Genomic DNA, 27,642 nt, shown 5'->3' with positions numbered 1-27,642 from the left:
GGGCCCCTGCCAGCCTGCATGGTGGAGGGGCCAGTGCAGCGAGGCTGTGGCAGAGCAGGCAGGCTCCTCAATGGAGTCTATGGAGGTTGACACTCCCTGGCAGTGTTGGAGCAGGTTGTGTTCTGGATGGGAGATCCCCAGATCCCCTCCTTTGTTATGGCCCACCAAATGACTTAAGGCTATCCCAGCAACCCTCTTCTTGCAGGACCACTCCAACAGAAGTACACCAGAGAATGGCAAACATGCCATAGGGATGGGCAAGGAAGACCTGGACTTCTGCCTCCCCCAGGCTTCAAGGAGCAACCTTCACTCAGGGGACCCAAAAATAACAGCCACACCTCGGAAACCTCCACCCAGACTTTGGACTTTTCAGCACTTCAGCTCATCAGCACAGGCTGAAACCTTAGGCCAGGAGCAGAGCGTTCTCCTACTTGAATTTCCTGGCAATTAAACCCCTCTGGACTTCTCTCACCCCAGGAGAGCAGGGCTCACTGTTATTGTTGGATCTTCAACACAGAAACTAAAGCCAACTCTGCCTGTAACAAAAATAATCATCACCAGAGAGGCCCATTTCACAACAAACACACAAAACAGCCTCTCAGAGCTTGCAGTGTCCAGCAGAAAACTATCACATGCTTTGATCTCCTGGGTACAGTTGACTTTGGGGATGTAATTCAGGGCTATGCACAAAATTTAAGGCATTCTTGTTGCCTTAGAGGCAAGCAGCAGCATTTCTATCTGTTCTACTCGGAAGGAGCAGCCTTTGAGGGCAGGAAAGGAGCAAGGGAGAGAGATCCCCAGAGCTCCGTGGCAGAGACACACCGCCTAGTCTCATCACTTATCTCCCTTCCCCACATGAGGCCCTCACAGCCCAGCTCCACACTCTCATCCAACTCCTGAAGATGATTTCTACAGCCCAGGATTCAGCACTGGGCAGAGTAGATCCACCGTGCCAACCATCCAACAGTGCAGCAAAACACAGGTCCTGGCTCGCACAACCTACTGCTCTCAGAGCTGCTGAACTTGGCACGAGCCATTGTGCCTGAATTTCAGCCCCATTAGAGTCAAGCAGCTCTTCAAGAAGTGAAGTTTTTCAGGGTCCATGAGCATCCAAGCACTTTGCTAAACCCTGGCATGGAGGGGATAAACAGATCTCTCTGGCTGAGGATTAATTAACATTCATCCTACCTCATTCCCAAGCCCAGGAAGGAGTCTGGTTATGGCTAACGTGGCAGGGGCTCTCACACCAAACCGTACAGCACAACTTTCGCATCAGGCAGGAACATAAATGCAAGCTCTTGGGACTTAAATGATGCAGCTTAGCCATCAGCCAAGAAGAGAGACATAATGCAGAGGAAGCTAATAAGATTAGATATTTTATCCCCAGTAGCATAGATCATTTTAGCAGAAGCATGTTTGCTTTGGATTGTGAGATAAAGCTTCAAAGGCTTCCTGAACAAATTAATGGACAAACACACCCAAACAACACAAAGCACTTACATGCACATTTCATCCCAGAGCAGTACCCACATCCACGTCTTGGGATTTCACACAGCCAGGGAAAGTTCCCTGGACATTTCGTCGAGGACCTGCACCAGCTTAACTAAATTTTCCTTTAAGAGTACAGGCATAGCAAAGCAGAATTTAAAGACTGCTTTTGTGATCTCAGCTAGGGTTTATGTTTGATTCAAAGCGTTTCGAGCGTGTCACGAGACAGGCTCATAAAAACACTGCCTGAGCTTAAGCAAGAGAGGAACACACCAATCCATCAGTTGAGGAATGCGGCCGTTTGACCACTTCCTAAGGCAACTGGGAGGGATGCAATATATTCACTTTATAGCGCTGGACAGCAGTGAGAGGGGAACACCAGAAAGCTCAGCAAATGGAACATTTTAGCTGTGAGCCTTAGCAGAAGAAGAGATCCTTTTAAATTATTTTTAAATACGAAGGGAGTGTTGGAGGGAGGAATAGAAAGTGAATTGAAGATTTCTGATGCCTGCACTTTCTTTGCCATGTTAATCCACAGACAAATTAAGTGGAAACCTGAAATAGAGACCTACTCAAGCTTCACTGTAGAAACTGAAAGGGCCAAATCCTGCATGCAAATCCAGGTAATTTGCTTTGAAATCACTGAGTTCAGCTGATTTTCACCCTTGCAGTTCCAGATAGCCACCTTTCGGGGGCTGGCATCACCTTGTACACCTTCCTTCAGTGGCAACCTTGACCTTTAAATGTCTCCACTTTGGGGTTTCGGTAGTTCCTACCCCCACCCCCCATCCTCTTATCTTTGATGAGATTTTATAGCCTCCTTTTACATGGTGCCACCTCCGCTAACTTTGTTATTTGTCATCTTATATCACAGACAAATGCAATTCCAATAGGGCAAGTGGCTTAATAGTGTTAGTCTTTATATAGATATATGTGCACACAATTCTCCCAGCTTGCCTGGAAATGTAATTGGTGGGTCTGGAATTACAACTCCTGGCAACTCCAGTAATCATTTGAGAGAGAGTGCGAGTGTGTGTGTGCGCGTGTGTGTGTGCGTGTGCACATGTGCATGGGAGAGGGATAACTGCATACTGAACTTGCAGGAACCATGCCTGTTTCTCCTGCCTCTATGATAGGCTCCCAGGGGTTTGAAGTCTTGTGGAAACACTGCCATCTCCCAGGAGTAGGTGGCATCAGGAGACCTTCAAGCTGCAGATCGGGCAGTTTCTGAGGAAACCTCACTGGTACCACAAGCAGGGAAATGGAGGCTTGGGGACACTTGAAAGCTCAGAGTGGAGGCAGAAATAAAGCACAGGCTTCCTGCATGGCAGCCTGCCACCTTACCTATAGGCTACAGTAGGAAATAATATGAGGATGAAACAATTTGCTGTGCCACCCCCAAGAATGCTATCAGTAACAGGCTGGTTCGAGGGCCATGGAGGAAAAGCAAGAGACATTTTAATTCCACATATTAAAGAAAGAGCCATGGATTCACCTAGGATTCCTCTCTAAAGAGCTTCAGGCTTGATGAAAGGTGTTCGATGCCTCTGAAATACTAATTAGTATTGTTATTATGACAATTCCAAGAAGAAGAAAAAAAAAAGCCTATCTCTCATCTACCCCTGCAGCCTCCCAGCTTCCTCACACCTTTGGAGCCCATCTGTCAGGGTCCATTCTGAAACCAAATCCTGCCTTTCCCCACAGGGCAATGGCAGCTTGTTCCTGCCTCTTCCCAGAGCGGCTGGCAGAGCCTCTCCAAATCCCACAACACCCCCAGCAGCCCTCCCTCCCAGGGGCTCTGTTTGACCTGAAGAGCAAAACCCACTGCCCTGGCAAGGGGCAGCCCCATGGACAGGATGGGAAGGAAGGCAGCGCCTCTGGAGCCACCCGGGGAGATGCCCTGCTGCAGCTCCCTCCGTGCATGCTGCCGAGCAGCGGCAGCTTCTGCCTTTATGATGGTTTGCTCAAACCCAGCTACTGCAGAGCTGCACTACTAGTGCTGAAGTTATTACACATTCTGGCGAGTGCTTTAAACACATTGTTTCCTGTTGAGCACATATTCAGCAGTCAAACAGAAATGGAGAAAAGCAGGAGCAAGCCTGGGGGTGTGCAAGGGGGAGAAAGTTGCCAAGGGGCTCTGGGTGTGCGAGGGAGAGCGCAGGAAAGGGAAGGATGTAGGAGTGTGCATGTGGCAGGCAGCAAAGTTGGGGTGTCTGGAGTGGCTTTGTGAGAGAAAAGGTAGAGATTTGTGTGCCTGTGAAGAGAGAGGAGAAACCAGGGAGATAAGTGTGTGTGTGTGTGTGTGTGTGTGTGTGTGTGTGTGTGTGTGTCTACATGCACAGGGGGTTGGAGTTTTCCTCCCCCTTCTCCCCACAGGCATCCCCTAAAAAACAGGGTCCAAAAGGAGCCTTTCAACAAAATGTAAGCAGAGCAGAAGGAGAGCGTCCTTTTGACTTCACCATCTTTCTAGGAGGGATGTAGAAATAGGCAGGCATTCAAGCCCCACACAGACAGCACTTCACAGCTAGGGGTGACCCACCAGAACAGCTGGGGCAGATGTCTTGCCTTTGTCTCAAATGCATGGGGATAAATCAGGACAGGTTTCAAAGACCCAGAGCCCAGCACTTCATCTCTGGAGCCCATTTTCTTTGACTCATCGAGTATGAAGAGAGGGGGAGAAGCATTCAGACAGAAAGTCTCTGCAGCCATCCATCCCTGCAAGTAGTACTTCAGGCTGTTCGGCATGCCGACTCACTGCTTGTACCCTTTTCCCCAACCTGTTTGGGAAGAGGCCGCGGCACCAAGGCTGCCGCTGGAGCCCCAGCCCCGCAGCATTACCCTAGCCATCCCCTGCAGTGAGATCCACAGGCACTGCTTGCACATAGAAAGGGTTACAGCTCCGAGTTGTGATTTCGAGTGTTTGGCCCTGTGCCTGCCGACCTCGCACTGACAAACCTCTCCTCCGTGTCTGCGCTTGTGTCTTTTTATTGCGCAGGCATCAATCCTGGCTCAGGATCTGGCCTTCCGAGATTGCGATTTGGCTCAGGCAGGGAGAAGGCTGACCCTTTGATTCTGAGCATGATTAAAACCATGCTACTGTAGCGCTAAGCTGTGCACAACACTGCTAGCAACAGCTCTGATTTATGTTGTTGCTAGTATTGAGGTTTCCACCAGGGTGTAGACAGGGATTTCGAAAATAGCCCAGCTACCTCTTTGTCTGTGTGTGTATTATAATTAGATACGTGTCAAAGGGCTGTTACAGAGTGAGGGTAGAGCTGGAAATGCTCACACCCCGCTTCTGCCCCCACCTCTGTGCTCACACCATCACCCCCAGCTTGGGCGCATACAGGCACATCAGCTCTCCACACTTCCCGGATCAGACAACTGTACTCCTGAGACCCCATGGGGACGCGGTGGCGGTGACTTCACCGCACAACGGAGAGCAAGTTTAGCAGCTTCCAGTTTGCTCTCAGGCTGCTGCAATCTGCCCCCACCATCGTGGCTAAATGCCGACTTTCTCTATTTCGATTTCAGATAGGATCACGGGTCTCAGATATAGACAATTTATTTTCCTAGCACAGCTGGTCTGTCAGAGGTCATATAATTTGGCAGCAATCCCAGTGCTTAAAAATTAATTTTTCCTTATTAATACAACTGAGGGTCCCACAGGATAGGATCCCAGCCTTATCTGAACCCGACAGCTTCCCAAACCACATGAAGGATGCTTTCTCCTCTCTTCTCAGGCTATCTGTGATACAAGGCCACCATGTCCTGGAAGCCAGCAGCACTGGAGGTTTCTGCTAGGAAACCAACCCACCTGCCTGACCAGAGTGGCAGGCTGCTTGGACAGGGAGTGCTGCCTTCTCCAGCCCAGCAAACTAGGTTGCTTTTGCATTTTAACCTTCAAAGCCACACATGGGGTACCAAACACCAAGTAAATATTGTGAAGAGGGCTGGATGGGAGAAGGAGCAGGGCAGCGAGATAGGAAGCGCCTCTGTAGAGCCCCTTGTGATCAGTGTGTCTGTCACTCCAGACACCACACAGCATGATTTTTCTGTGTCAGGGAAATTAGGAAAACAAAATGCAGCACCCTAACCTGGGTCAGAACCCCCCAGTGGGCTTGTATCAGTCATTTTCAGCGATAAACCTGACGACTGCCCGATTCCTAGGGTAAAAAAGCTTTTGTTCCCAATAAGAGCCAAGTTAACAGTGCAAGGGGCAAAAGGCACTACACTCCAGGCTTGCGTGGGTGTGTGTGTGTGTGTTTGTATGTGTGTGGCTGTGTGCCTGCTTGGCAGCAATTTGTTTTGATCCCCCTCCCCACCTTGCTACATCCCTTAAGTCATTACTAAAAATACTAGCTTTTAAGCAAACTATTTGGAAGGCTTCAAGAGTGAGCTTTGCTTGGAGCTGCATAAACATCATCTGAACGGCTCAGCACTTGGGTCACTCGGATCTGTTACTTTCTTACTTGATTGCTTTTTACGGGAAGATGAAAAACACACAGCCAGCCAGCCAGCCTTCAGATTTATCTTCCAGGGTCTCCCACCCACTCCCCTCTATGGTTATCTCAGGGTTTGCTTGGCTACATACAAATTGGCAGCTGCACTGTTTATCTCTTACTGTAGAAATATTACACACAGGTTTTTTTTTCCATGTGGATTATCATATTATTGTCTATTAAAAACATCTCCCCTCTCTACTAACCTCCCTTAGGGAATCTTAACAGGGACTTTCATAATGGGGGAAGGCTTTCAGATACACCAGACTGAAACATAAATCCACCTACCTCTGGCATGTTTTTCTTACTAGGCTGGCTAATTCACTGGTGCCGAGCATAGGCTGATTGAGGGTCACATCCCATTACCCCATACCTTTGGGCGCTAGGCTAGCAATAAAGTCATTTGACGGGGTTTGCAGCACCACAACATTTCGGCAAACAGCCGCTGATGTCAGCCACAGGGAGACAACTTCCTTGCTGGCTCCACCACCATGTGATGCTCTACTTAGCCGGGAAAACCCTGTGTTCAAACGAACATTTCTTACAGCGACTGAATGGCCTTGGAGACACGGGTGGCTTATAAAGCCCTGATCCTTAGCCCACTCCTGGATGGAAGGAGGCACACACGCAGACCCGTACACTCGGGCTTGGCAGCCACAGGGATCGTGGCCACGCTGGCCAGTGCACCCTCCTCAGCTCACAACCCGATATGCCTCAGCACAATACCCACTCCAGAAGATCCGACACTGCCTCTGCAACAGGGCTCATCCGAAGAGACTGTTGCACTCAGCCCGGGCCTCCCGGGACTTTGCCCTTTCTCTTCACCCCGTCGAATGCCTATTCATTTGTTTTCCTATTTGAACAAAAGATAGGAATTATTTTTTTCCCCTTTCCTTTATAGCCATAAGGCAGGAGGCGATGCCAATCGGCAACTGAATGTACACGGAATGTGTTTGCCGGAACGTCTGTGCTTCTCTACTGCAAAAAAGAGGACTTTCTCAGCCGGCAGAGACTCACCCACTTCCCTTTCCAAGGGAAGCTGGAGGCCGGGCAGCCGCGGGGCAGGGAGGGCAGAGGGGCAGGGGGAGAGCGGACACCGCGCCTTGCCTCTAGCGCTGGCGAGGCCAGGCCGCGGCTCAGGGCGCTGCGGCTCCGCGGGCCGCCGGAGACACGGCTCGAGGCCAAGCCCGACGTGCGGGAAGGGAAACCCGCAGCTCAGCAGCTGCTGGCTTGGCACCACAGTCCTGCCAGGCAGCTCCCGGGCTGCCGACCGCAGAAGAAGCCCCGGGAGAGCGGTGACGGCGGGGTGAGGCATATCCTTCTCCTCCACATGGGGACCTCGCACCCCCGTTAGCCAAACCCAAAGCCAGCACAGGGCCAATCTCAGCCCACCCGTATACCTCTCCAGTCCCCAAGCCAAAGCAGCGCAAGCACCGGAGTTCATTCCAGCGCCTCACTGACAGCCTAGCCGAGCTCTTCAGCGAAGACCGGGAAAACCCATTCGCGTCACAAATCTTGCCACGAACCCGCCAGGTCCCAGGACACCCGAGGGCTTGTAAAGTAAGTGCGGTCCCGCACATACCGCGGGCAGGCTTGCCCCGGAATGCCGCCACCGCTGCACAGCCTCGCCTGCTGCCAGCGCCGCCCTGCACGGCTCCTGCTTGCCTGCGCGCCCTGCCAAATGATTTTGATTTCCCACCTAAAGTTTTCAGAGGTTTCAACCCGGCACGGGGCCGCGGGCATCCGGATGCGGGTGTCCGGGATGCGGCCGGTCCCTACCGCTGCCCGTCACTTCCCTGTGCCACCCCCGAAAAAAACAGCACGCAACTTTCCAGTGCGGCTCCGTCCCCTCGCCCCTTCCCGCCGGGCGGTAGGAGCTGCGCGGCTACACCCGCTGCGCGCCTTGCTGAGGAGCGGGGGGGCTGCGCCATCCCCGCCCCGGCACACGCACGACACCCCCCAGCCTCCCAAAACCCGTACTGCGAAATCTGCCGGTCCCTCACCTATTCCCGGTGCGGTGCCCGACGCCAGGCAGAGCCCCGGTGCGTGCTCCCGGGCATCCGAAAGTTGGTCGGGCGGGAACGCTCCCTCGCCCGTGCGCGGCCGGAGACATCCCGGTCCCGGAGGGCACCTTACCTGTCTCCGCCGTGCCTCCGGAGCCGGGCAAGCACAGCCCTAGAAATCCCCACGCGAGAAGAAACGTATCCATCCTTCGGAAGGAATTAAAACCAGAACCACCAGAACCAACACCCGAGGCGGCTGGGCCGGGCTTCGCCTCCCTACCCCGGGCGCGCCGCGCCCGGCGTGGGAGCCCCACTGGCGATCGGCTCCGGCGGGGCTCAGCGCGGGGCGGCGGCCTTCCCCGGGCGGGGGCTGCGGGGCGGGCGGTGCCGGAGAAGCTCCTCTCCCTTAGGGCGAGCCGCGGGGCCGGCGCCTCGGCATCCCCCGGGGCGCGGCGGTGGTGCGGGCTGGGGCGCCGTCTGCACCTCCTCTCAGTCCCCGCCGGCGCCTCGCAGCCTTTTCAGGCAGGGCGGCATGTGGCTGTCAGCGCCGAGCGCCGGCACCGCCCCCCGCGCACCCCCCGCCCCGCGCCCCGCCCCGCCCCGCCCGCAGCCGCGGGGACACGCGCAGGCAGCCGCGGGGCCGCTCCGCGGGGTTGGGTGAGTTCTCGGTGCGGCGCCGAGCCGCGGGTACCGCCCATCGCCATCCTCGTCCCCGTCCGCGGCCCCGCTCCCCGGGCGCCCAGAGCCTGGCAGCGCAGGCAGGAACCGAAAAGCCCGGTCGAAACGATTGCGAAAGAGCAAGGGCTGTGCGAAGGGAGACACCCAGAAATTGTCAGATGGGGGAGCGTCAGGACAAGGATTGTCCCTGCTCGTGGGCTTCGCCGCTGCCGGCCGAGACCCAGGAGCGCCGTGCCTCGGCCGGGGACCGGGAGCGGGGTGTACGCGCTCCCCGGCTGCTGACACCCGTGTTGCGGTGTCAAGGCTGCCACAAGGGACAAATGCAAAACCCCTCGGGAGCGCAACCACATTTGGCTTCCCCGCGCCCAACGGTTTTTCTCCGGGATGCTCTTTCAATGCACAAGCCGGGAGCAGCGTTTACGCACTCACCTCAGGACTGCGCAGCAAGTTTGTCGTTCCCCCCCCCCCCGCCCCGGCGCGGGTGAGAAGTCCCCGCCTGAGCTGGAACAGCCAGCACCTTGCGTTCGTTTGCCGCTTAAATTTACAGACAGCAATAGGCTTAAAGGGCGGAAACTGGCAAAAAGGGGCTAACCCGCATCTCCATCCGGTTTGAGGGGTGAAATGAGCCCTAAAACTCCGCACCAAAAAGGCGCCAAATAAAACCAAATTATGTTGTTGATCAGTCCCTAGATCACAGGTGGTTCCAACTTCCAAATATACAGTAGACAGATTAAAACCACATTACTCATTTTATTTTAAAGTTGGTAATTAGTGAAGGCATACTGGCATGTGGCAGAAGTGAGACACATCGCTGTGTGGGTGAGGAGAGGGAAAGTACAAACGTTTCACTGCTATTCATTTCGGGTGATGAGACTAATTATTTTGTACTCTGCTGTCTATCAGTTACGGGCAGCACCACCAGCTCACGTCAATGAAATCACGATCCCAACCTGAGTGCACTCGCACAACAAGCAAGCGCCAAGTTCCACTGAGGCCAGTGGATGTTCATTGACAGCAACAGCTTTGGCTTGACCAATAGATCTGGTATTTCAGCCGCTTCTGAGGGATGCTCTTCCCTGGCAGTGTTCAAGACCAGGTTGGACGAGGCCTTGGGTGATATGATTTAGCGTAAGGTGTCCCTGCCCACGGCAGGGGGGTTGGAACTTGATGATCTTAAGGTCCTTTCCAACCCTAATTATTCTATGATTCTGTGTGTTTTGATACCTGATTTTGACCCTTCTGTGTCTTAAATCTGCTTCAACACCTGTTGACGCCAATGTAAAGCCAGTGGCAACTGGGTGTATTGCCTTATTTAATGTATTTTGATGTGAAATTATGCAAATATTATTTACTACTTGCTTATAGTTAGACTACTATCAAGCTAGAAGAGTGTGATTTTTTTGTGTGTATAACTAGCCCTCGCAAACCATACCACAGAAATCAGAGTGTAATATAAGCCCACAGCATGAATCATTCCTCTCTTGAGATGTGCATGGGAAAGGAAGAGGATACCAAGCCCTAATCAGAGACAGCCCCATCTCACCCACCATAGAGCTCAGGGGCAATTTCCCTCATGTTACATTCAGCCAGAATTTCCCCTAGTTAGGGTCAATAGAAGAGTGCAAACATGATCTTGAGCTGATGCCAGCTCTGATCTGCTACTGAGTGAAAAGAAGATAACCCTAGGAGAGAAAATGGTGACGGGAAATAGAGTTACCTGCTGCTCCACAGAGGTTTCTCTCAGCTGCTTTTCAATAGCTCTCCACAAATCCAGACCTGTGTTTAGTGTCAGATCTCAAGTCTCCTCTCCACAACTTACCACTGTCAGGAAAGGAAAGGCACAACTAAAATACCAAGCAGTGCTACTGTAGTTTCTGTCACTGCATGTGTGCAGTGCTGAGGACAGCATTACAGCTAGTCCAGCTCAGGTACAAGAGTGTCAAAAATACTTCTTTTGGGAGCATTGAAGATTCCAATCCTCTCTCAGGTTTGAAGGAACTGAGCACGAGGTGATGCTATGCACCTTGAACTTACCTCTGCCTGTTTCCAGGGCAGTTGCTGCTGCTGCTGCTGCGGGTGTTGCTCCATGTCCCGTGCAAGGCTGGACCTCATCATCTTTCCATGCCAGGGAATTGCTGCTTCTGCCAAAGGGCCTGGGGCTCTGGTCTCTGTTCAGTCCTTCTGTGGGTATTAAAAACCCATGAGTAAGCACTGGCCAAACCCATTGGGAGCTGCAGCATTTTTCCATATCTGTATGTCAGAAACATCCACAAAACCTCACTGAAAATGAGACAATATGTAGTTTAATGGTACTGTAATATTTAACATGCCATCTGTATCGAATTTGCGTTGAAGGAATTTTGCAGCCCAAGCGTTAGTCAGAGATGTGATGCAGTGAAATTTCCCCCATCTCTCTCCTCCCCTCAAACAGAAAGCGTTCTCCTCAAACACTGCCTAGTTCCCTGCTGCTGACCCAAGGGCCTATGTACTTAGGGTTTTCCCTGCTCTTCCTTCTAATTGCAGCTCCTCTTCAACATTGATCATACAGACTCACATATTTTCAATCACAGCTTCCTTTTTCTAAATGAGTCCTTCTCACCACACGAACTGACCATCAGGAGGTGTCTGTAAAGCAGGAAACCCCCCCAGCTTTTCCTTAGGGCCTTTCTCAATCCTGATTTAAAAGAAAATAAGATTAAAACCAAGGCATCATCTATTCCTGTAACCTTCTCTGGGCTCCAGAGGAGCTGGACAAACAGGGACTCTCCCCCAGATTTATGTCAAAACACACTATTTCCAACTCAGAACTTGACAGCCTTCCAGAGAAAACAACACGGCAGGACTGAAACACAGTTAGGAATAAGAGTGGGGAAAAATGATACCCAGCCTAGATAAAACCATAAGAATTGTCAGTCAGCAGGAGAGCCGGGACTCAAACATTTTTGGCAGGATACCCGAGGAGTCGAGTGTGGGGCATGGGGGGCAGACATCATGAGTTGTTTCCCCAACTTCACACAGGAGCACAGACTTTTTTCTTGCTGCAGTTTTCCTCCTCCAGACAGTGCTTTGAGATCCTCAGCTGAAAAGCTCTAAGTGCATCACATAAAATGTTTTTATTAGTCTATCAGGTGCATGATTACGAGATCCCATTTTATAGCTACAAATAGCCAATAATTACCTTAGCATCCCATTAGCCCTAGTCTTCAGCCAGACTGTTTGCTCAGGAATTCGCCCATACAAAAAGCAGACCAATACCCCAACTTGTAGAAGACAGTTTGGCATGTTGCATTCGAGTCCATAAACTTCCAGTGCAGAGGTAGCTTAATTAGCAGGCTATCCAGTTAATTTTTCATGGTGAGTACCGTGGCTGATAATCTGTGGTTGGAAGCAGCGGCTGCAGGGTGAGCTCAGAGACTGCCCCTTTGGCTCAGTAGATGCTGTAGCAGGTCAGTGCTTGCCCACCCACCCCACTCCTGCCCACCCCATTACTGCTCACCTCCTCCCAACATATCCCCCCCTCCCCCCCCCCATTTTTCCAGCCCCACTGCAGGGCAACAGGGAGCTGTGCTCTCCTCATGCCTCTCCTGCTCACAGGTATTTTGTACAGGAGCATTGCTGGTATGCAACAGATACTCCAGTGTTCACACTGCCCAAGTGCAGTATGGCCTGGACCTTAAGTGGCCACGGCGGGCCCTGGGCCAGTACTGCCCTGCAATAGTGCCAGGAGCTGGTGGAGGGTTGCGGGGAATCCTGGGGAGCAGCACCACTGCAGGGGAAACAAGGGGAGCACTGAGGCAGCCTGGAAAGGAGAAGGGAGCAAAAAAAAAAGAGGAAAAAGGAGAAAAGAGAAGAGAAGAGAAGAGAAAGAAGAGAAGAGAAGAGAAGAGAAGAGAAGAGAAGAGAAAAGAGAAGAGAAGAGAAGAGAAGAGAAGAGAAGAGAAGAGAAGAGAAGAGAAGAGAAGAGAAGAGAAAGAAGAGAAGAGAAGAGAAGAAGAGAAGAGAAGAGAAGAGAAGAGAAGAGAAGAGAAGAGAAGAGAAGAGAAGAGAAGAGAAGAGAAGAGAAGAGAAGAGAAGAGAAGAGAAGAGAAGGGAGGTGGTGAAAGAAACAAAGAGGCAGAACGAGGGGAAATGAATAAACAGCAGAAAACAGGGAAGAGAACAGAGGAAGCAAACTAATGGAATTAAAATCCATCATCGGATTAACAGGGAGAGGAAGAGCAGTTCCTGCCGGCTCTGCTAGGGAGGTGCTCAGTCGCAGAAGGGGCGCAGGCGTGCTGCTTGGGGGCTGCTCCAGCAGCAGCCTCTGCGGGGGGGTCGGTGGTGCCGGCTGCAGGAGGAAAGCCCCTGCATCTTCAGAGTTAATAAAAGAAAGCTTTCAGACATCAGCAGGCTGACTAAATTAGGCTGAATATAAAGGTGCTGTATTATTTCTCAATACAGCAGCGGTATGAAAGGAGGCAATGGGTTTCTTTTGAAGCAGCTGCTGTGTAATCCAGGGCTTTCAGGTGTACTTCAACAAAACGCTCTCCTAGTTTCAGCAGGTTAACTTCATTAAGGGCTCCATCTACCTCTTTAATGTTCACTGACATCCCAATGGGTATGTACAATAGACAGAAATAACCCCCACAAGATGATTGCATGCTGTTGTTTGGCACAGTGAATGGACCTGGAAGGGGAAATGGAGGAGGGGATGGGGGTCATATAGTAACCCAGGCTGGAGAGGACAGATCCTCAGCGACGGTAACATGCCCGTGGGCCTGGCCCTTTGCTAACAGCAGCAGAAGTCACTGCAGCAAAACCCTCAGCCTGCAAGAGCCACCCTTCCCCATCTCTGCCAATAACCTGCTTGGTTCCTGCTTTGCTTTGGTGTTCTCCTTTTCCATGCTGCCACTGGTGCTGGCCCCCAGCTTGCTAGGAAGGCACCAATCTCCCACAGCTTCTCACCTGCTGTAGGGAGTAAAGGAGTCCATGGAGCTGCAAAGGCCGTCTGTCCCTCCAACAGACCCTGGCAATTCTGGTGGCTTTGCTATGGAGGGCTTTGAACTGGACTTGAGTTTCTTACCCCACTCTAACTGTGGGATGCAGTTAAAGCTCTTGAAAAATCAAACAACCTCTTGCAAGTGTAAAATGACCCAAGCTCTGCATGTTCATCTGTTAAAAGCACCAATAATGGACCACTGACCATGGTCTCTGCAGTCCCCTACTCACAGAGCAGCATCTGGTCAGCTGCATGCTGGAGAAGCTCCAGTTGGACCTCACTCGAGGTAGGCTCAACAGTAAATTTTCCACAGACTGAATTAGAGGGGCACATTTGTGGACCCCTACCCTGTCACAGTCACAAACCAAGAGCCTCATTTAAGGTGTGCTGAGTTTGGTGGGAGTTCATCCATCAACTTCACGGACATCTGGATGTGACCCAAGTGGAGGAGCCCTGCAAAGCCAGCATGACGTCTTTAACTGTAAGTACGGCCATCGACTTCCGCCGGGCTGGCTTCCACGGTGTGTCATGCTCTGTAGTAAGTGCTTACAGGGCTGTGTGCTCGGTGTTATAAAGGGCTATGCCAGCAATCTTATTAAAACACCTCCTTAAAAATACACAAATTCTTAAACCAACAAGTCATTTAGAGCCCCCCTTCTCCTGAAACTTGGCAAACGAATTCTTATCCAGAAGTGATTTTTTTCCTTAGAAACAAAATGCCATTACCATGCTTCTGCTCTTGGCTTGATAGATCCTGGCGAGAAAATGTGTGTGTATATTTTAAAGGGCTTTCTCCTTTGCTTATCATGCTTTAGCTTCTGACCTCTCTCCTCTCCCCTCCGTGCCCAGGCACATTCCGGCATTGGCTCCCGTGGTGGTATACGGTACAGCCCTCCCAGCAGCTGGGGTTAGGCACTCCCTCCAGCAGATAGATAGCACATTCTTCTGTAGCACTGTCATGGGGGGAAGCCTTGAGCCGTGGAAGGTTTTCTTTCCCTTTTAATCTTTTATTTTCTTTGATGTTCATTTTAAAATAAATTATTATGCCTTATTTGTATTATGGTACCTGGCTCTACAAGGACTGGGACCCCTCTGCTGTCCAAACACAGAGTCAGAGACAGTTCTTGCCTCAAACAGTTTACAATCTGAAGAGACAAAGCAGACAAAACCCAAGAGCCAGATACAACATAGATGACAAGCCTGTGGATTACTTTTGCATTTTGTTAAGTTGTAAACTGTTGAGGGAGAGATTGCCATTTAACTATGCCTATGCAGTATCAGAAGTAGGAACTTTCTTCTGATGCTGCTGGATAGCCAGTTGTTTGGAGATGGGTTTTCAACACGGAGCACTTAGGTGAAGATGTCCCAGTAAGTCAGTGATTCCTAAGGGAACCATTGCTTTTCACCTGACGTCACAAAGCATGTATCAGTGATCCCAAAAAGCAATTTCATAACAGAAAAAGATGTGTAATAAAAGACAGATGAGGACAGGAAAGGGAACAGATCTAGAGGATTCCAGCTGATAGCTGGAAGCAAGGCTGAACTGTGTTTTCATCATAGCCAAGCACCCCTGTGTTTTGAGAACATTTCAAAGCATGGTTGGCACAGTGAGCATGTACTTAAGTACATGCTTACCTTCCTAAAAATTTCATAGTGATGCTATGATCCTTCTGGAGACAGCTCTGCTGGATGTATCAGGCTGAAGACTGTCTTCGTAATCCTCCCTTTGACGTATGTGCACGTCTCAAGTCAGACCTCACATTTACACTGCTTCCTAGACAAGAAATCCATAATCTCGGAGGAGCTCTACCCTGCTTCCTCTCCCTTTCTGTGAACATTTTGAGTCACAGACATCACCTGCTCCCTCTGGGGATGGGGCTGCTTCCTTATCATTGCAGAGTAGCATTTTTCCTAAGAGGTGTCTTCCCTCTCTCCTCAGGATCCTGCAAACAGACCCCATTGATTTTTCAGTGTAACCTCTTGTGGAAATCAATGGTGCTAAGGCTGCTTCACAGTCAATAGGATGGCACTGAGGCCCATGCCTCAAATAACTATGCTGGATGCTCCTCCAGGGAACTGGGACCTGCAGAACAACAGTCAGAAAGCTGCCCATTTTCCGGGCAGCTCCTATGGCAGAGCAGTGTTTTCACTCTTGTGCTCAGCTGCCTTCACAGGACACTAGAATCGCATGGCTCTTCGCAGATTCAGGCTGTGCTGCTCAGAAATCCAGACCTAGGGCTTAGCACCAAGAGTCTGCTGAAGCAGAGAGAGGTGCTGGAATAGTGACTATCAGACACTGTGAAACGAGGGGTAGTTTTGTGGCCATACAGCCACAGATTAGGAGAATCATTAGGGTCTTTTGGTCTTCCTGAACCAGGCAAGTGACCCAGGACCCAACCCACTGTAAAGCTGTGGGCAGTACGGGACTTTTACCATACTCTGTTTCATTTCCACGTTAGCAAAACGAGACTGCTAATACCTTTTCTCTCCCATCCCTTGTCTGACTTCTCTGCTCAGTTTTGAACTCCTGACTGGTCCCTCCCCAAGTGCAGCATGGTGGGTCCGGTGGCTACTGTGATACAAACATCAGTTGCAGGTTTTTCCTTTTCTTCCTCCGTGTGCTGCAGTTATCAGCACCAACCAGGAGGCCGGCACAGTCAGGCTTTCCCTTGCTCTCAGCACCTCAGAGCATTTGGGTTCGCAAATCTTGCTACTAATAATACATAGTGCAAAGTTGGTAGAGAGCTCAAAGTTTTCCATGTGTGTGCTGAAGTTTGATTGTAACTGTGGGTATCATTATCATCAAAGAGACTGAGGAATGGCAGCTTTTAGTTAAACAAATGGAAAGCTGTATTTAGTCTCTTTTGCCACATTGTGCTAGGAAAGAATAAAGGCTTTTAAATATATTTTACAGCTGCCGTTTCTTAGGTTTTTCTGCCTTACAATAGTCTCCGTGGTTCTGACTGGGAAGTTGTTGCAAAAGCTTTTTGTTTTTAAGCCTCCTATTGAAATAATAGATATTAATTGCCTCATTCCTGAATTTTTTGTTGTGCTGGAAATTTCAGATTGGGGGGTGTGGAAAGACGAGCTGTAAAGAATCAACAGCTGAGAGGGTGTGCCCTGAGCGAGTAATGAGAGAGAGGGCTTAGATGGCATACTGCTAGCAGAGTGTGCAGGGGAAGATACATACCCCTGGGAAGTGAAAAGACAATTGGCAGAGGAGCCGGGGGCTTTTGGGAGGAGCAGGGCAGAGGCAGAGCTGGGAAGGGGGAGCTGAAAGTGCTCAGCAAGGAAGCCAGGTGGGAGCAGGGACAATGCTAGAAAGGAGCAGCGTGAGAGTGTACTCTTTGGTGAGAAAAAAAGAGCTGGATTCATCATACTGTGGCCACTAAAAATGAGTATCAGTGAAGCAATTAGCTCTGTGAGCAATGGGGCAAATGAGCACTGCTTTCTAGAGGTGCTTAGCATGTGGTTGCATCCACCAGTGTATAATACAGGTTAAGCTCAGGTTTTTCCTGTTGTGATGGCACTGTCATGGTCTCTCTGCCCTACTTCCCCATCTGTTTTTACAAACCTTGCAGGAGATTTCTGTTTCTGATTAAATTGCCCAATAGTTCAAAAGCTACTGTGGCAGCAGCAGAGAAACACATGGTCGTATACCATATATGAGCCTCTTCTATTCCTTGCAAACTTAAGCTGAAGTATGCACGTATATCCCAATACTTACAACCCAGTGCTATCCCAAAGGACTTCGGCTAGTTTAGGAAAGTAATAGTGATTGCAATTACCTCTGGTTAACATGACACAACACAGAGTTATGAGACCCATTCTGGGCAGAGCAGAGGTCCCTGTGCCCCCACACTACCACTCATCTCTCTCGTCTCTGCTCTAAGAAACACTGCCTTTCACCTGCTGAAAAACATGGAGGCAGTGGCTTTCTCTTCCAAGTGCTCTAACACATTTGGACTGAAGGCAATTGAGCTCCCTCCTGCTTTGGGCTCGGTCCCACAGCACAGCCATGGGTCCCATATGTGCCAGGTCCTGGGTGGCTGTCACCCAGAAGAGACTGGTTACACTGCTGACGCCAAACAGAAGGTGAGCAGCAAAGAAGCCCCATCTGTTAAACACATGAAAGGTGAATTGATGGGAGTTCAAGCTAAGTACTGAAACATAGCTGTGAATCTGAAAGCTTTGTTCCAAAGAAACAAAGTCCTGCTTTAAAATAAGTCCAAAAAAAAATCCCATCCTGCTTCCATTGAAGTCAATGGCAAAATTCCCACTCATTTAACCAGGAACAGGATCAGGCCACTTCCAGACAGATTTACAGCTAACACATGCTGTAATGCTCACATACTGCATGTGCTTATTTCTATTTCCAACCATGTTAAAAAATTATAGCAAATGCCTATGGATTTGTGCGTATGAGTTATTGTGCTGCTAATGAGAGGAAGAATTACTCGAACATGGTTTAGATGGTCATCTGTTGCCAGCACAGATGAAATTGCTGGGTCATTCACTGGCTTCGTATCGCTGTTCATCCCATTAGCATTTCCATTAGAATTATTGCGAAATGTAACTCAATTTCTCTCCTTTTTTTTCCTTGGCGGATGTGGAGAGGGACACAGGCTGTGTTTGCAATTAGAGCTGCTAAGGAATTGGAACTGAAACTGTAGGCACACTCTTGTGCCACACTGCAGCCACTAATAGCATACTCCTCTGACAGGACCATTTTTGCTTAACTAGGGGAGTGGGAGAGGTTCTAGGCAATGAAACAAACCGAAATGACTTCTTAAAGCTGAAGGCCCCTATACGTAAAGCATGCATGCTCATACACTAGAAAGATTTGCCTCATTCATTTCCCCATGCTCCTTGCTTTGGGCAGCTGAGTCCATCTCTCTTAAATGTTAAGAAGTTTGCAGTCTAAACCCCTCACGGTTCTTGTTTGTCAGAAGTGCTACCAAGAGCCAGCAACCAGTGGGTTTTCCAGAAGCTCTGTTTGCCAGTCCCTCTGGTACAGAGGCACCATGTTCTTTGCAGCTATCATTACCAAAGAAAAGAGGAATCAGCTCAGGGCTGAAGCCTCCCTCCCCTCACTCCTCCCACTTCAAAAAAAACCCATCTATTGTTTTCCTGTAATTGATGAAGCATAAACATTCAGCTCTGCAGTTTTACCACTAATCACTCTACTTCTAAGACACGTGTTCGCAGCTATGCAAGGCACCAGCTGCTGTCATTCCAATGGATATTAATTTATATTGTCTCCCGCTCCGTCCTCCCTGCACTGATACACAAAGGGAGTGGGGTGGCGGCGGGAGCTTTAGATGAAGACATCTGCTTGAAAGGCAGACAGTAGCCTCACTGCTGAGATTGCACCTGGACCGCCACTGGAAAATCGGGCACACCAGTTGCTTCCTGGCACTCCAGGCTTCCGTACGCACACAGGGTTTTGTCTACTGTTATTTACTTGTTTACCTCGCTCCAAGGGAAATGAAATGTTGGGACAGAGGGAGGCAGGTTTCAGGAGCAAAACTGAGCTGACAAAAATAAACATCTCAGACACGCGGTGCAGTGCAGGGAGAGGGGGGAGAAGAAGGAAGAGGAAAGCTGGAGCCTCTGATTTTGCCCCTTTGAAAGGTTCTTTCATGATGGTTGGGTGTGCTCAGCTCTTCTCTGGAGAGGCCAGCAGCTGCCTGGGCTCATGTGCAGGATGAACCTTCAGCCTTGGGAGGAGGCGTTGGAGGAGGGCTTGTTAGCTACCCCTCTGCAAGATCCTGCAGAGACAAACAGACAGACACCGCTGGCTCGCGCCTGTGACCCTGCTGCAGCATACAAAGTTGGCCTCCCTCTCACCCCCCAGGCAGCTCCCACTAACAGAACTTAGAAGCATTGCACACAAATTCACAGGCTCTGCCCATCCGCAGTGTGACAGCCACAGCCCTGCTCACAGTGGGCCCGAGGGAGGCTCACAAACCACCACGGAGCCTGCCACAGACCACCTCTGGGACCGCCTCAAACCACTTCTTCAGCTGAGACCCCCCGAGGGAAAGCCCTGTGCATGGGGACACGCAGGGGCTAACGTGCTCTAGTAGAACAGTCTGTTCTGCTAAAGCGCCCAGATACCATCTCCCAGATAAAACAAAGCCAAGGGCTTGACTATAGGGGATATGAAAGATTTCTTTCTCCTAAGAGCAGGGCTGTTTCCCAATCCCTTCGTGTTCGCTAATCAAATACCAGTGTGACTGGGGTCACATTACATTATGCTGTCAGCTCTAAGTGCATACTGTATTTTTCATGTCCTGTCCTGGTCTGCTGCCTTGTGTTGCTGTTTCACCCCGGAGGCAGCACTAGAAGACTTCTCCTTATTACTCGCCTTGTAGTTTTGCTTGGAAGCCCTGATCCAGGCTTGGACCTGGGGCTGCCACATCCCATGCAAAAGGCTAGTGCAACTTTTACTCAGCAGAGAAGCTGGTTGAGCAGTTGCTGTGTGGCATTTAATTACACTAGTAAAGAGCTGAGGGATGGTAATGTGCAGTTCAGATGTGAGGTGCTGTTTGCCCGTGTTTCCTGCAGCAATTTGTCACAATAAAGAACTAGGCTCAAACTGGGCACATATTTCATTCTTTTTAAGACGTAAACGGACATGAGGGTTTGGGATTCTTTTTTTATAATGTCTGAGCTAGCAGGGTTCCTGAGACAAACCTAAAAATCCTTTCTTGTTATTACATTACATGCCTGAATTCCCACTGCTCTCTACCACATGAAGTCACTTACTCTCTGCGAGTGGGTATAAAATACTGTTTCTGGTACAGAATTCATATCTAGGCATGTTTTATTTTGCTTTTGCCCAAGGTAAATGAGAATGTGGGCGCAGGCTGGGGAGGGCATCTTTTTTTCCTGCTGTTTTTTCATTAGCTTAAGCTGAACTTATTGATTCTTTCGGTAATCGCCTCAGAGCCTGTAGTTATGGGAAGGTGACACAAACATCTCCTTTTGCTCCACAGAACTTTCCCTGTTTCCTGAGCTCATGGTTTCACTCATCTACTCTCCCTGCAGATCTCCAGAGAGCTCTGCTTCCCCGGGGATGCACAGGTCATCGGGCACCAACCAGGTGAAATATTAGTGCTCCCTCTACACACGCGCCCTCAAATAAGTAAAGGTATTTAGGGACAGAAATGTTGCTTTTAGCATCCTTCTTCCTCTGCTGCAGCCACTGCGAGGATGAAGCTAAGGAGCACTGACCATTGTGCCATCAGACAGTTTCGACTGACTGGTCCCACTGAAATATACGGCTCCTGAAAGATGACATTGAGAAGTAATAAGTTTTAACAGGCGCTCGCCACCCCCTTCTTTTCTATAAACAGAGACGACATCTTGAGGGGCAGGCTGCAGATGGTATTGTTTGTCTCTTAGCGACACGCATACCCCAGGTTGAAGTTTCATGGGGAATTGTACCCAGGCCACTGGTAAGTCAATATCTCTGCAGTAGAGCTCGTTTAAAGGGCTGCTTTCTAGCAGCACTCTTAGGCAGAAACCTAGGGTCTTGAGGCAGATCAGGAAAGAGTCATATTTTAGGGTCTCAAGTTCTTCAAAACTCTTCCAGTCCATTAGGCACACTTTCTGTCAAGGTTGTCCACATTCCAAGGAGCTGTGAGCCAGATGATACTGGGATGATTTACTGGGGGTGGGAGATGACAAACAGACTGCAGCAAACTTTTCCTTGTGGCCTTGGCTGCTCAGTCAGCTTTGGAAAGGGCTGGGAGTGAGAGAGCCTATGAAGCATGCACAGCGCAAACTTCCACTACCCCAACCTATTCCACTCTGTGTGCACACGGGAATCCTCACAGAGCATACACACATAGAAGGAGGAGCATATTATTACTATTATTATTATTATTATTGTTGTTGTTGTATTAGATAAATGATAGATTGTTATTATTGTCTTAGATTAATTAATCTAAATGCATTAGATTTATTAGAGAAATTGTATTAGATAAAACATATTAAATGATAAATTAGATGTAACCTGGGATCAAAATCTCAGGGTTTGCCCACATAGCAATCTGTATACTGCACCTGTGCAATGCAACTCTGTGTAGAGACTTGTATTTGAGATAACAGCTGCTTTTTGTTCCTTGGTTTAGTTTTTTGCTTACCTTTCTTTTAGGGGTGCCATGGTTTCTGTGTGCAGCTGGTGCTCCCTTCCACGCAGAAGACAAGGGCTCCTCTCCCTTGAAAGGGTTCATTTTGCCGTGTTTGCAAAGATCTTGGAGAGCTCCAACCTCTGAGTGCCAAGTTGTCTCTTTCTTGCTCTCTCTTCCAAGTACTACGATTATGTGGGCCAAATACAAGTTACTTTTACACGTACTGTAGCTCAGGCCAAGGGAGAATAAAGGTGCGGCTCAGATCTCCAAGCTCTTTCTATATATACAGGGTGCCTTTGTGCCCTGGGACTCTTCTGCAGGTGTGACTCACTTAGGTCAAGGTATTGGTGTTCCAAAACTTTGGGCACAGAAGGCACAGAAGATTTGTAAACCAGCTACATAAAAAAATGTCTGGCTTCCATGTGAAACATCAGTTAATCACAGGATCAGCAGTTGCTGGCACCACTGAGTAAAACCATCCCTTGGAATGAAGCCAAGTCCTCAGGACCTCTCATCGCAGAGGTGCAGGACAAGAAGACCCCCAGGTGCACAGGACTGTGACCAGGCCATGCAAGTGCCCAGGAGAGGTGGAACTAGAAATGATCCTCTCTGCCCTGCCATCACTCCCCTGCCTCCCCACTGCTGCCAACACTCCAGCATCTCTCCATGCGCACCATGGCAAGAGGGGTGACAAGGGGACACAAGGAACCTCTTCTCCCAGCTTGTCACAGGAGGTGCAGATGAGAAAGCAGCAGTAGAGGAATGTGCTGTGATTTCTGGCACCGTGGGGCTTGGAGTGCATGCAGCCCTGATGTAGCTCCCAGATTGCTCCCAGATAGGAGGTGAAGGGCTGTGGAAAAGAGGAGTGGAGGGCTGGGAGGCGGGAGCCTCCTGCTCCTAGTTGGTTTTCATCCATGTTAACAGCCCGCATGCTTGACCCCGGCTGATCAAAGCCTCAATAGGACATCACCCTCATCTTCCTGCCCTGTCACTGCCAGCGGGGGCATGAGTTATTCCTCTTTTGTGTGTGAGGCCCTCCTCCCGGGGACCTCATCTTCCCTCTAATCAAATAATCAGATGCGTTTATTGTTGTGGAAATCATGCCCTCCCCTGCAATGCCTGACCAGCAACAGCTTCCTGGCTTTGTCTGCAGCCCTGCAGCCTGGATCCAACCTCTCCTCTGGTGTGGCCCTGGGGTGGGGGGTGTGTGTGCATGGGGCAGCCAGCCGCTTGCTCAGGGGCCTGCTCCTGTGTGTGCTGTGCCTGCAAGGAGGGGACCTCTGAGGGGACCCCAGCAGACAGGGTTTCTCTCTCCATGACCAGCCTTTGCCAAGGGAGAAAACCATCCACATCCCAAGAAGAGGTTTGTGTTTGGAGAAGATGCTGAGGGAGAGGATGGCCCAGAACCACAGTGTATCCCATCCTTGTCCAGACACAGTGGCCACGGGGCATGACATGCAAGCCCATCCCACCCAACTTTCCCCCTGAGGCTGAGGGGCCACGTCACCCTGTGCCTGTGGGGCAGCAGCTCCGTTTGGGACCCTCACCACACCAGCTGCCGCTGCTGGTGCACCACTGCAGGGACCTGCTGCTGAACTGTCCCGTTTCTTGGGCTCTCCAGCTCAACCAACAATGTGCTTAACTTGTCTGCTGTCCCCCTCCTAACACACGTTACATAGCGCGTATTTTTTCCTCTGATCCCATATCCTGTTAGGAAAAGAAATGTCTTGACTGCACAGCACCAGCCTGAGCTTTTTGGGTGTTTTTTTTGGTTTTGTTTTATTTCTTTTGTCCAGTTCTTTTCCTGTGTTTACACTCCCACAGCACAGCATTTATTAATCTGAGGATAAAGACAACTTAAAACATCTTAGCTTGAGAAGCTTCGCTGCAGGGGGAAAAGTAAACTGAGCCCATGTCCTGCTTAGCCATCAGTCTGTGCTGGCCCCGAGCACCAGGGCAGCCACGTGGCCAGGATCCCTGGGCTCAGGGAGGTGCTGCACAGCCCCTGGCACCCCAAACAACTTTCCCTGCACACAGACTGTCTGAGATGCATCATGTTTGGTTGTCTGTAGCTGAATCACCATATCTGGAGCCTTCCTGCCCTGCATGGGGACCCATGCAACACGTCTGTCTGTGCTCAGCCTTTGTTTGGCCTATTTTATGTTTTCATACCAATTGGTGTTCTGGCTTGTGAGCCAAGTCTCTGGCTACATGAGGTGTGGGGTGAAGGGCAAAATAGAGGTAAAAGGAGAAGAGTGAACTGATTCAAAGTTAATTTTTTTAAATCAATAAAGGACTTATATATATATATAAAGGCTTAACAAGTTAAAGCAGACAAACAGGTTACTTGGCAGCTAGGGGATAAACCTGAACATCCTGGGTATATGAAGCCTCAAAGCATTGCCCAAAGCAGAGGGCCTTGAGAGCTGCCCTGTGGGCTTGGTATCCAGGGCCTGCTCAAGTGAAGCTGTTTGCAAAGCATGTGTTCATTCCTGCTCCTGGGAATACGGGGCAGCACTGCACCCAGTCCCTCCAAGGATGGGCAGCTGATGGGCATAAAGTTGGCTCCCTACACCTAAAGCACAGATCCAGCTGGATTCAACCTCATTGAAGTCAGTGAGAGAACAAGTGCCTCTTGTTCCGCACAAACATGCAAGGGGAGATGTGTAACCAAACAGCCAAAACGAAAGCCACACTCCTTGAAACACTGCCCTAAACGCTGCTCATGCCGCGCCAAAGGCTCCCATTGTTCTCCCAGAGTCTGCAGGGCCAGGGAGGACCCAGAGCTCAGCTGGCAGACAGGCTCCTCTCTTGCCTCTGGGGCCCATGGAACACCAGCCAAATGTCACTGCTGCTGGCCAAACCCGTGACTGATACAAACCACGTTGCAGGGTGACCTCAATCATTTGCTGGCATCCTTTAGCCAGCTCCTGCCAAGGGAACAAAAAAGCCCTAGGGGAAAAACCACCACAATACAGCTCTGCCATGACAGTGACCACCCTGGCCACGTTTTTGGACCTGCTGCTCTGGTTGCCACCTCCCTGTTGCCTGCACTCCTCATGCAGCTATCCTGAGCTGAGGAAGACCATGTAGGTGGGAACTTCAGCATGCCCCGCAGAGCTGAGCCCATAATTACACTGCCTCTCTTCTTGTCCCCAGGCCATCGAGTTGATGTGTGTGATATCCCTGGTCTGCAAGGGGAAAAGGGTTCTGAGGGCTCTGTGATGCCTTCATGCATAAGTCATCCCAGGAAGGGGAAAATTCACAACCTAAGTGAAGCCTCACAATTTCCCCTCTTTTCCTAATGCTAAATACAGAAGAGAATCCACAGGCGAGAGCCTCAGGAATTCAAACGTAATGAATGCTGCCTCTGCCCTCAGGAAACTTGGCCAGAAGTAAACATCCAGAGGAATGTAACCGTTGCAGAAGATGGTGCTTGGCTTTTCAAATCCAAGCTCCTAAATACACTCCACTTTGGCTGTGATTTAGCGTTCCTGCCTTTCTTTTCTGTTTTGTAGCAACAGCAGTCTAACCACTCTCCAGTCCATCCTCACCCCCCAGCTTTGTTCCCATCACTGCTCTATCCACTCGCTTGTGCCATCAAAGCAATTTGGGGGACTGAGTTGGGAAATGATCCATGTCAAGAACAGCACAGTGAAGAAAAACAAGTCTTTTTTCTTCAATAGCAGCTCAGTTACCTTTGTCCTCTCACAGCAATGAAAATCCCTACAACTGGGGAAGGGGAAAGGACATGAGGGAGGGAGTGGGACCAAGTGTAGGGGGGAGGAATGGAGCAGGAGGGGGAGACTTGCAGCACATTGCTTGTGTTACATGCACATTGCACTGAGGCTTCACTGTCCTCTTGCTGTATGTAAAGAAAAATGAATGGCCTGGATGGCTTAATTGCACCAGAGGGGAGGGAGGAACAAGGAGGGAAGCAAGAAAACATCCTCCATGGTAAAAAGGATGTGTGTGTGTGCCTCTGTGAATAGTTGCCAAAACACCTTTCTTGTACATAACACTCCCGTGACTGAGTTAGCTGTGATTGATTTGGCCAAATCTGACTGCAGAGCTAGCAACTGGCCATGCTAAGAGTGTCTTTGATTTCCTCTGCTTGCTGAAATAGCCAGCAGGCTGTCAGGCTGCTTAACATAATCTTAGAGCAGCTTTATGATTGCTCTAATTTATGCTCTGGTTTCAATCTCTCTAGACATGCCACCTGCCCTTCCCATTCCGGCCAGCCCAGGGCGTGCACTGCTGCTGCTGTGCCATGGCCCTCGTGCCTACCTGGGAGTGCTCACCCATCGTGGAACCCTAGCAAATCCTTTCCACAGCCGGGGCAGGCACCTCTCTGCACGCTCAGCCCACCTCTGGAAACCATCACTTACAGAGATGCAGGTGCTGGGGCTACATGTAGCATGTGAAAATGCTGCTCTACCCGAAAACCTCCTCCTAGCTTTGCTGTGTGTGGTGCAGTCCTGCTTGCTCTGTGCATCCATCCACTCACGAACTAAGAGGTCACCATTTCTACCACTTTTCTTGCATGCATACATTGCTGTAACTACTGACTCCCCCTTGGAGAGAGGGAATGCCTGGAAGTGATTTGGAAAGCAAACTCGCTTTTAGATCAAAAGTATACATACATGTATGTATGTGCAGATATATGCCTAGAGGGAAGGGAAAAGGAAAGGAAGGTGGAAGGGAGGGCTGGTTTATTTACTTTTATTCACTTCTAAACTAGTTTCTTCATATTTGCTCCTTTCTTCATTCTCTTTTCATTCCTAGAGAAATTATGGCAGATGAAGTCTCTTAAAATTGTAGCTTGCTGATTTGAAAGTCTAGGCTGCAATTTTTTATCTTCTTCTTTTTTTCCCTGACTCTGGATTGAAGGATGTGATGTATGAAAACTCCAATTTAACTGAGCCTAGAGATTAAATCACATCGCGTAGGTAAAGTTTTGGCAGAGAAGCAGACACTGCTTCCTAACCAGTACCCAGCATTCCGAGAAGAATGGGGTAGGTTTTAATGCAAGTTTACTTTTCTTGTAATGAATTTTAATGACAGCTTTCATGACTGTTTCTGTGATTCATAAGAGAAAATTAAAAACCTGCACCTTGAAACTTATATGACAATGGTGCTAACATCTTGCAGCTTCTGGCATTATCTCGCAGAGCCCTTCCAGTCCTGTTTCTATGCCACATTGTTTTCCTCACAAAATGTGTTTTAAATATAAAACATTGAATGTTCATTGCTCCTTTATATCATTTTTATTCATTACCTGGTGGAGGCAAAGGGCACGGTTTTATAAAGAATCCTCATTGAATGTCTTATTTTGCAATTTTACTCTACTGTACACGTTTCCCAAGAAATTGTTTTCTTTCAGATGCAGATATTCTTCTGGAAACGCAAAGCAGGGCTGTTTCCTCTGCACTGAGGGTTTTTTCAGCCAACTCCTCTGGCTTGGGTTAGTTTGTCAGGCATAATTTGGGAATGGTTTGAGAATTAATTCTGTTTTAAAGACCATAATCACCTTTTGGGCCCCTGAAACCAGTTCGGGATTTTTGGGCCAGGCCAGAAATAAAACAGCTTTTGCACACATCAAAGGCTTGTTCTAGACAAGCAGAAAGACAGTGGAGGTAAAATCTGTGCCTTTCTTGCAATCTATACCCGCAAAGCAACTGATTCAAAAGTGGATGCAACTAGTCCCTGTCTGTAACAGGGACGCCGTGTGAGCTGGGCAGAGCCCCAGCCAGCACTGTGCAGGGACACCAGCCCTGGGGGCCGCGTGCTTTGACTCTGTATCGCTTTCAGGTGCCAGTAAAAGTCTGGTGTTGGTTACCTACCCTCACAGA

At 49.7% G+C, this 27,642-nt stretch overlaps 1 protein-coding gene across 6 annotated transcripts in view; it reads right to left on the bottom strand.

Annotated features, from left to right (window-relative positions):
• Positions 1-8,530, bottom strand: part of NRP2 (neuropilin 2) — an 88,108-nt gene extending 79,578 nt beyond the window's left edge. For 4 of the 6 annotated variants that reach the window (XM_061455363.1, XM_061455355.1, XM_061455372.1 and 1 more), the window contains exon 1: positions 8,127-8,529. In XM_061455363.1, coding sequence (XP_061311347.1) covers positions 8,127-8,199 — 73 coding nt within the window. In that variant the 5' untranslated portion in view covers positions 8,200-8,529. Of the gene's footprint in view, positions 1-8,126 lie in introns of all 6 variants that reach the window. The other 2 variants (XM_061455346.1, XM_061455380.1) reach the window with 1 other exon arrangement.
• Between the last annotated feature and the right edge of the window lie 19,112 nt (positions 8,531-27,642).

The sequence above is a fragment of the Pezoporus flaviventris genome, unplaced genomic scaffold, assembly GCF_033815535.1.
Source record: "Pezoporus flaviventris isolate CSIRO_AGI_PZ_B2104156 unplaced genomic scaffold, CSIRO_AGI_Pfla_v1 ptg000001l, whole genome shotgun sequence".
Lineage (NCBI taxonomy): Eukaryota > Metazoa > Chordata > Aves > Psittaciformes > Psittacidae > Pezoporus > Pezoporus flaviventris.
Note: the sequence above shows the minus strand (reverse complement) of the source record. Positions and strands in the feature narration are given on the sequence as shown.